Here is a 9,046-nt window from a genome sequence, read left to right as displayed (position 1 = left end):
TTGGTAAAGCACCTTAAGACCCTTCCATCTATGAAGAGTATTTGATTCTACCATATCTCGGTCTTGAGAAGAAGATTTTTGAAATTTCAGTCAATTCAACCCTTTTTGGCCCCACCCATCAGCCCCGGGGGGTCAGTCAGGGCTGATATGTGCATACTATCAAACTGCTACCCAATACTGATAATGCTAACCTAAATTGAATTACTTCCAATGGCAATTAAACAAATGTTGGTTCAAAATGTGATTCCCTATATAAACTATTGTAAAGTTTACCCCCTCCCCAGGAGAAGAAGATTTTTGAAATTTTAGTCAATTTTACCCTTTTTGGCCCCGCCCCTCAGGCCCCTGGGGGCTGGGGACCATATAATTCACAATTTTAGTTGACCTTTGGCCATGGAAGGTTTCTGCAAAATTTCATTGAAATTGGTTCAGGGGGTTTGGAGAAGAAGTCGAAAATGTAAATTGTTTACGGACGCACGACGGACGACGATTGACGGACGAAGCCGGACAAAAGGCGATCGCAATAGGTCACTTGAGACTTTGTCTCAGGTGACCTAATAAAACCTTTAGTAAGGTTGATACCAGGTAAATCACTATGTCAATATAAATATCATAGTAATATATGTAATTAATCAGATGATTAATTCCCTTTTGAATTTAACAATAGAATACAACTTTACTTAATAAACCAATCTGGGGTTACTCAAAGCAACTGTGCTCTGACTTGATTATGAGACACCAGGATTTCCCCAATACTTGATACCGGTATTTCAGTGCACTTACTTCTACTGTGGACATTGATTGTGATCCACAGGGATAAAACAGGAACAAAGAAATCTGTCATATTTACAGTTAGGACATATATATATATACTGTCATTGTGTCACATCCTATATATATACTGTCATTGTGTCACATCCTATATATAAGCATTGAACTGTTTTTGTATGGTATTTATGATCTATTTGAATGACACAGCTTTGCAAGCAAACAACATAATGCGCGCTAGCTAGCGCATTATGATTTGTTTGCTTGCAAAGCTGTGTCATTCAAATAGATCATAAATACCATACAAAAACAGTTCAATACTTATATTTACGTTTTCTCTGCCTCTTATGTTCTTTTTTAACTTATAATTTATATTTAAAATTAAAATTGCCTGCCTTATCGACAGTCCACACAATTTCGTTCAATAGTTTGAACAGCATATTGTCGCGAGCTGATTGGCAAATAAAGAAGTACTTTGAAATTTTAACAAACACTTCAATTTTATTCCACAATTCAGTATCAATACAATTGCGTATGACATGTCTATAGGGTGATTTAAGTTTATCAATAGAACTCTGAGCTGAAAGTAATATTTAAAATTTGTTTCGATTTTTCCCCGGAACAAATTTTGCGCATGGACAAATACAGTGAACACTGTAAATCCGACCTTGCCCTCCACGAGGGAGTTATTTTTGGAAGTTAATTCGAACTTTTCTCTTTGATCATTTTGTGAAGAATCCAGGTGTGAATGTATTTGTTAATTGTATGGGAACCTGACAACAGTTGGTAGATTCTATAACATCCTCGTTATTTGACATGTCGTCAGAAACTGAGGAATGGTGGATGCAAGACGCGTGAAACTGATAGCGTTTGAAGTGAGTGATCTTGCGACGGAGCACAGGTTCGTTACAATTGTCTGAAATGTTTATGTGTGCTGTGACTCATATCAGTAGGTCTGTAACATATGTGTCAGTAGGTCTATAAACTATGTGTATTTAAGACATTTGTAACGAACCCCTGTTGATCAGTGCAGTGTAACAGATGATATTTCTGATAAATTGCATGAGCGTTAAAATTGTTTCCATTGCCGGCATTGATGAATTTCAACCGATGTGCATTTTGTACGATATTGCAGACATTGGTCTTATTTTCGTTGTAATACAAGTGTGTTTTTTATTTTATTTTTTATTTTGCACATAAATTTACAATGGCACTGTCAAATCTCACAATGCCCAGCGATATTTCAGCAGCCGTCATGTTTATTTATATTGGATATTGTAGTTCCGGTCAGTGTTGTATTAATACGCTAAGAATTGTGTCTCGTGATGTATGGTCATTAAAGTCCCATCAACGACACAGCTTTCAAAGAGGCTATATAATGACAATGCCATGCAAATGTAAATATATATATATATACTGTCATTGTGTAACATCCTATTGTATAATAAGAAAGCTGCTCCGACAACGACCAACCTAGCAGGCTGTAACCACGATTGTAGTCAGCACAAGTATCAATACATTTATGGAATTCTTTATTCAGGAGCTGCTTCTCTCCTTTTGTTATTTGTGCAAAATAAGAGGGCTTCTGCATCCTCCAGAAATCTAGATGATGAATCAAAATATTTTTTCACACATACTGGACGTTGGTTATTTCCCTGTCATTATTTATAATAAGAAAGATCAATCCTGATAAATAAATAATAAATAAAATATTTATATTGATTCATTTTACAGCAATTGTGACACAATTTCTATCAACTTATATCAATCACCTGTTGGCCCGGATGGTAGCGCGTAGGGGCGTCATAATGTGGGAGGAAACCGGGGTACCCGGAAAAAAAGCATGTGGTCAGGCAGATTACCCCATACCTTGGGTTCACATCCAGAGTGAGCTATCCACAGCAATGCCCCCCCCCCCCCCCCCCCCCCCCCCCCCCCCACACACACACACACACACACACATCATATTTTTTAATGAGAGGGTATTTTGGTACCAAAAATCTTTGTCCAGTATACCAGACAACAGGGGAAGGCAGTGCCAGAAATCCAAGACAAAGAGAAAACCCGTAAAACAATGGCCCCAAATACAATGAAATGTGTATTTAAAAGCAAAAGGTATTAAATAATATAAAACTATGATATCCATCTTAACATATTCTATTCAAACAATGTGTTTTACATTCAGATTGATGCTTAAGAAGCTAATAGATCACTGACAGAGAACACCTTGTAGATTGTTACAGATTTTAAATTGACCAATCACAAATAAAGATGGAAAGTTATTTTTAACTACACCAGGCTTAATTGTGGCATAGGTTGTATAGCCGAAGTTACATTAAATGTTGCCCTCACACAGTCAGAGCAGTGCTAACTCATTTCCTTCATTTAACACGTAATCAGCAGCAATTTAACATCACACGCTTTTTCAATTAAATAAAAAAGTCGCAAAATTTGTTTATCTGCATGAACACAAATTGACAGATGATAAAAAATGCAAAAAAGAATGTAAGCAAATTTTCAGGACAGAGCACATCTCATTTTTCTTCTAACATCTTTAAGTATTATATACAGTCTTGTCAATCAATTAATTTTTATCATCCATGCATGTAATACATTATGTTGGGGCTGTTTAATTAATTCCTGGGTTGGGGCCTTGTATCATCATCCCCTTGTAACATCTACAGGGATACAGACAATCAGTTCATTCATACACTGAACATCAGCCTTATAAACGCCTCAAGCATTTAAAACATCAAAAACCTTTTAATTTGATGAAAAAGTAAGAAATATTCGTTTATCAGCGCATGGACACAAATTAACAGATTATAAAACTATACAAAAAATTTCTGCCAATTTGAAAGATATATTCACTTGGTGTTTACAGGAACTTCAAATTAGCACAGGAAGTGATGATAAGATTGCAGCCAACTTCCAGCCCAGGTGCATCGTGTAGAAAAGTGAAGAAATGTAAAAGCTTTAAGGCTGGAGCGTTAACATGGCAGGCTGATACAGAGTCTAAGCATTGTGAGCTATATTCTGTATAACGTATCAGTTAACACGTAAACGTCATATTTAAGATATTTTACCATGGCCCTCCCTGTTTTTTATGCATTTATCACATCCTGTATTTATTGGGTGTATATTTCTTTTTAAAAAATATTTTCAAGAGCAATTTACCATGACCCTCCCTGTTGTTAATGCTATTTCTATATGGTTTCTGTATTTATTGGGTGTATGCTTCTTTTTTTAAATCATTTTCAAGGGCGATTCACCCTGGCCCTCCTTTTTTTACACATCCTACATTTATTGGGTGATTATCATTTTTGAGGGCAACTCCCAATTTTTTACTTTACTTCTTTTACTTGTCAAATCAGCTGAATTCCCTTCATCTTATTTTTTACTTCAATTCAATTCATTCATTACAAAACAAAAAGCTTAAACTATGACATTTTACTGTGTTCTTAAGTCAAATAGAAGTAACTATAACTTATTTTTGAACATTTTTCGATTTTGCCAGTAAAGGTTTATTCCCAGAATGTTTTGTATGAACCAATGCAGTAAGCTTCAAAATTGTACATTTATTCCTCAAATGCATGGGATCACCAATGATTCTCAAAGTTATTTTTATATATTACATGTATTAAGACTGTTATTCCAGAAAATGTTGAGATCATGGCAAAGTATTTTATTCATTGGAGCATGCACCTGAAGACAGTTTTACAAAATAGAGAAAATTTGTAAATTTTCTTAAAATACAATTTAACAACAAGAGGCCTAGAGGGCCTGTATCGCTCATCTTTTTCTTTTGTTGCATTTAAACATCTCTTAAATATTTGACCCCTTGACTCTAGATCCTCTAGTTCCTCAGAAGAAGTCGTTCAAAAGGACAAGAGGCCCATATGGGCCTAAACGTCACCTGAGTCCTACAGTATTTATTTTTGTTGTTGCAATATGAAGAGGAGATAATGATATCAATCATCCCTACCAGTTTGAGTTCAAAAATAGTTGAGTATAACGTTATGTTAAGATTGTCAGGACCATGAGTTTATCATTCCTAGACAAAATTTCAGTTAAATCGGCCTATTAGAACTTGATTTTAAGTTTGAAATAAAAAATGAATAAAAAAAATGGGGGCCGTGGCAGCCATATTGGATTTTTGATCGAACCGAAAAAGAAAAAAAAAACTTTTGCAAGGACCATGAGTCGAACATTCCTACCAAGTTTCAGTTAAATTGGCCCAGTAGAACTTGACTTAAGGTTTGAAATGGTTTTTCAAAATAGCGGTCGTACTGGCCATATTGGTTTACTGATCGACCCAAATATAACAACACTTTGCCAGGGAGATGTCAGTAACATTCCCATGAAGTATAAATGAAATCCCTCCCTTCAACAGTATTTTAGCTTTAGTAGAAAATGAAAAAATGTTAACGGACGACGTACGACAAACGACGCACGATTACAGACAAAGACAGATTGCAATAGGTCACTTGAGCTAAAGCTCAAATGTTGGCGGGCAGACGCCACAGTAGCGCATAAGCTCACATATTTAACCATCTTAAATTTTCCAAACATTAACAACCTTATAATTGATATACAGTATTACAACAGTGGAAAATGTTGTAGTGTAAAAATATTCCCTAAATTAATTTTATTGTTTTATATAATGAATAAGCAGAAAATTATACAAGCACAAATATATAAACATGCAATATTTAATAGTTTTCAATTCTTGTTCAAGAAGAGTTCTTCTCTCAAAAATATCAAATTTTCTGTTATGCACCCCATGCCATTAGAGGACATTATTTGTCACTGATAACTTTGTGCTGACCATGCTGGTCACTGATAACTTTGTGCTGACCATGCTGGTCACTGGTAGCTTTGTGCTGACCATGCTGGTCACTGGTAACTTTGTGCTGACCATGCTGGTCACTGGTAATTTTGTGCTGACCATGCTGGTCACTGATAACTTTGTGCTGACCATGCTGGTCACTGGTAACTTTGTGCTGACGATGCTGGTCACTAGTATCTAATGTATTGACCTGGATGGTCACTAGTAACTCATGTGTTGACCATGCCGGTCACTAGTAACTAATATATTGACCAGGCTGGTCACTAGTAAATAATGTGTTGACCATACTGGTCACTAGTAACCAATTTATTGACCATGCTGATCACTAGTAACTAATGAGTTGACCATGCTGGTCCCTGGTAACTTTGTGCTGCCCATGCTGGTCACTAGTAACTGATGTATTGACGATGCTGGTCACTGATAACTTTTTGCTGACCATGCTGTTCGCTTGTAACTCTGTGCTGGCCATGCTGGTCACTATTAACTAATGTATTGACCCTGCTGGTCACTAGTAAATAATGTGTTGACCATACTGGTCACTAGTAACTTATGTGTCGACCATGCTGGTCACTATTAACTAATGTATTGACCTTGCTGGTCCCTATTAACCAATGTATTGACCTTGCTGGACACTAGTAACTAATATATTGACCATGCTGGACACTAGTAACTAATATATTGCCCATGCTGGTCACTGGGAACTTTGTGCTGACCGTGCTGGTCACTGGTAAATATGAGTTGATGATGGCAGTCACTAGTATCTTGTGTTTACACTTGTAATTTGCATTGACCATCCAGTTTGTCACTAGTAACTAATATATTTACCATGCTGGTCACTAGAAACTTATGGGTTGACCATGCTGGTTACTAGTAACTTATTTGTTGACCATGCTGGCCACTAGTAACTAATGTGTTGACCATGCTGGTCACTAGTAACTAATTTATTGACCATGCTGGTCACTAGTAACTAATGTATTGACCATGCAGTATTTACCACAAGGACTTAAAATATGATGACAAAATGCTGGTCACTCCTACTTTAAGCTGAATGACCACAGACATCTAAACTACAGACATCTCAGTCATCGTAGCAATATACAAGCGATGCATTACTACCTTGAATGAGAATGGTTGGCAAATTTTGAAAAAAAATCAACTCAGCATTGATGTATGGAATAGACTAGCTAGTCTATGGCCAGAAAACCCATTCATGGCAGGAGAATCAATAGAACGCAGTTACTCCTTGCACCCCCGGGATTATAGCATGGAGTAAACTACTCAATCCTTTCGTTGATTCCAATATTGGTTTAGGGATCAGTCGGTTAAAAGTGAGAAAACATTTGCCTCCATCTGTAGATCTGCACTACGTTACATAACTGGGGGGCATTGTGCCAGGCAGTATTTCTGTTCTGTCATTTCTGCTCTTACATAACATTGATGTATATCTTGAAGATCAATATATTCTGCCAGTACGAAAAAGCAAATTCAATCAATATGATAAAAAATAATTCAAACAATGTTTGTCTGCCAATGTTGTTGGACCAGAGAGAATTGACGGTGATTTTCTATATATATCTATTATTTAGAACAATCAAACTAACACATCAATTGATTTTTCTACAACGTTATGAAAACAAACAATGTACAAAATTTTCATTAAATAGTTTGATTATAGCTGTATGTTATCCTTACTCTGATTGGCTGATTCCCACATTCATGTTTCAACTACAGCCTATGTTATATGATGGAATTAGATTGCTGTCTAAGTCCCTGGTTATATACCTGACAATGGAACTCTATATTGATGTCAGGTGTTTCATGGAGGTAATTCAGATGTTAATCATAACAAGCGGTCAGAAATACTAAAAGTATCAAAATCAAGCAGAAATGGAAAGACAAATTCAAACATATCATTGTTTCTTGGAAACCCCAGAATGTTGTCAAGTTCAAGTGAGATATGTCATATAATTAAATGATAATTAGTTTTTATGCAAGTTAATAAATTGATTCAGCAATTTATGTTATGTCACATGGTTGACTTAATACATTGTTAACAACTTGATATTTCTAATCATTGTCTTAAGATTACATGCTACCTTATGACTGAACTGTGTCAGAGTTATCTCCCTTTTATATGTTCAACACACATTACCTTGTATGTTATAATTCAGAAAATACTGGAGTGTTACCATCTGTTTTTAATACTGAACTCTTTTATAAAGGAGATTACGGTTCAATGAAGAACTCTTTTGAGAAGGAGATATAAGTAATACTATGTTTGAAGTGGCATGTATCCTTAACTTTATTGCATGCAAGAAGATATTGTTTATGTTTATCTTGAGGTAGACCTCGTCCACAGAGATACAAACATAAACAAAACAAGAGAAAAACATAGTTCACCTTATTGCCAGGTGGTGTTGTCCAAGAGCCTTTTCTGACCACCCCAAATGATCCATTACCAAGCTTGACGGTCATTTCTAGTGACCGCTCATTGATGAGACAAGTGAGGGTGTGGTCACCGGTATACTTGACAGGGGATCCTGATGTTTTCTTGCCGTTACTCCCATTCGACTTTTCTGAAAGTTTTGTACTTGGCAGAATCTGTTGAGTAGATTAAAACGAATAATCTTTTTCTTTTAAATAAATTATTAATGACTTAATAGAGTTGGCATCATATACAGCTTACATTTATATTCAATATCTCACATGAAATGTTTTAAAGAATTATATATTGGCAGGTTTTATATACCATATGTAGGTTAATGTAAATTTCTTTGTGCAACTTGTGAGGAATATCCCTCCATAATACTCAACAAGAGCCAAGGTTATTGTAAAGTGGACGTTTTTGTGGTGTGGAAATGTTCACATTTTTCATGTTGAGAACATAAGTGCGAAAATCCACACGCAAATATATACTAATAGATTTTACAGATTATAGATATATATATAGGATTGATTACTGAACCTTTGTCAACGCAAAAATAATCACACTTTGATCTATTTAAATAGTGACAATGCAAACATTTCCACACAGTTATGTTCAGATCGGGTTTTAAAAACCATATGTTTCTCTTGGAACCTTATATCAAAGTTTCTGATTGTCTAAAAAACATATTGTGAACCACAATGTCAAAATGGAAGATGCAAGTACGTACAAAGCATTGTCACACGTCTCTGTAAAATGAGCACTGTTCAACGACAATCATGTCTGCAGCATTATCCATAAGTTCCTCTTTGAGAATTATCATAAGTAATTGTGTTTATAGGGCTATGAATGCAATTGGATCAGCGTCATTTCAAAGCTTCTCCTTCGCCTAGAATGACATGAGAAACTGGTAGAAGCCAACATTTTAAGCTGTTCCAGGAATCTCAACATAAATATAAACATTTCAATATCGGAAATATAAGAGATTATCTGTATTTAGGTCA

The 9,046-nt window shown here is 35.6% G+C and overlaps 1 protein-coding gene across 6 annotated transcripts in view; it reads right to left on the bottom strand.

Moving 5' to 3' along the window:
- Positions 1-9,046, bottom strand: part of LOC110457794 (activated CDC42 kinase 1-like) — a 69,535-nt gene that overhangs the window by 22,583 nt on the left and 37,906 nt on the right. For all 6 annotated transcript variants that reach the window (XM_021509196.1, XM_021509198.1, XM_021509197.1 and 3 more), the window contains one exon: positions 8,018-8,218. In XM_021509196.1, coding sequence (XP_021364871.1) covers positions 8,018-8,218 — 201 coding nt within the window. The remainder of the gene's footprint in view (positions 1-8,017; positions 8,219-9,046) is intronic.

The sequence above is a fragment of the Mizuhopecten yessoensis genome, unplaced genomic scaffold, assembly GCF_002113885.1.
Source record: "Mizuhopecten yessoensis strain PY_sf001 unplaced genomic scaffold, ASM211388v2 scaffold9311, whole genome shotgun sequence".
Classification (NCBI taxonomy): domain Eukaryota; kingdom Metazoa; phylum Mollusca; class Bivalvia; order Pectinida; family Pectinidae; genus Mizuhopecten; species Mizuhopecten yessoensis.
This window is presented reverse-complemented; position numbering and strand designations above follow the sequence as displayed.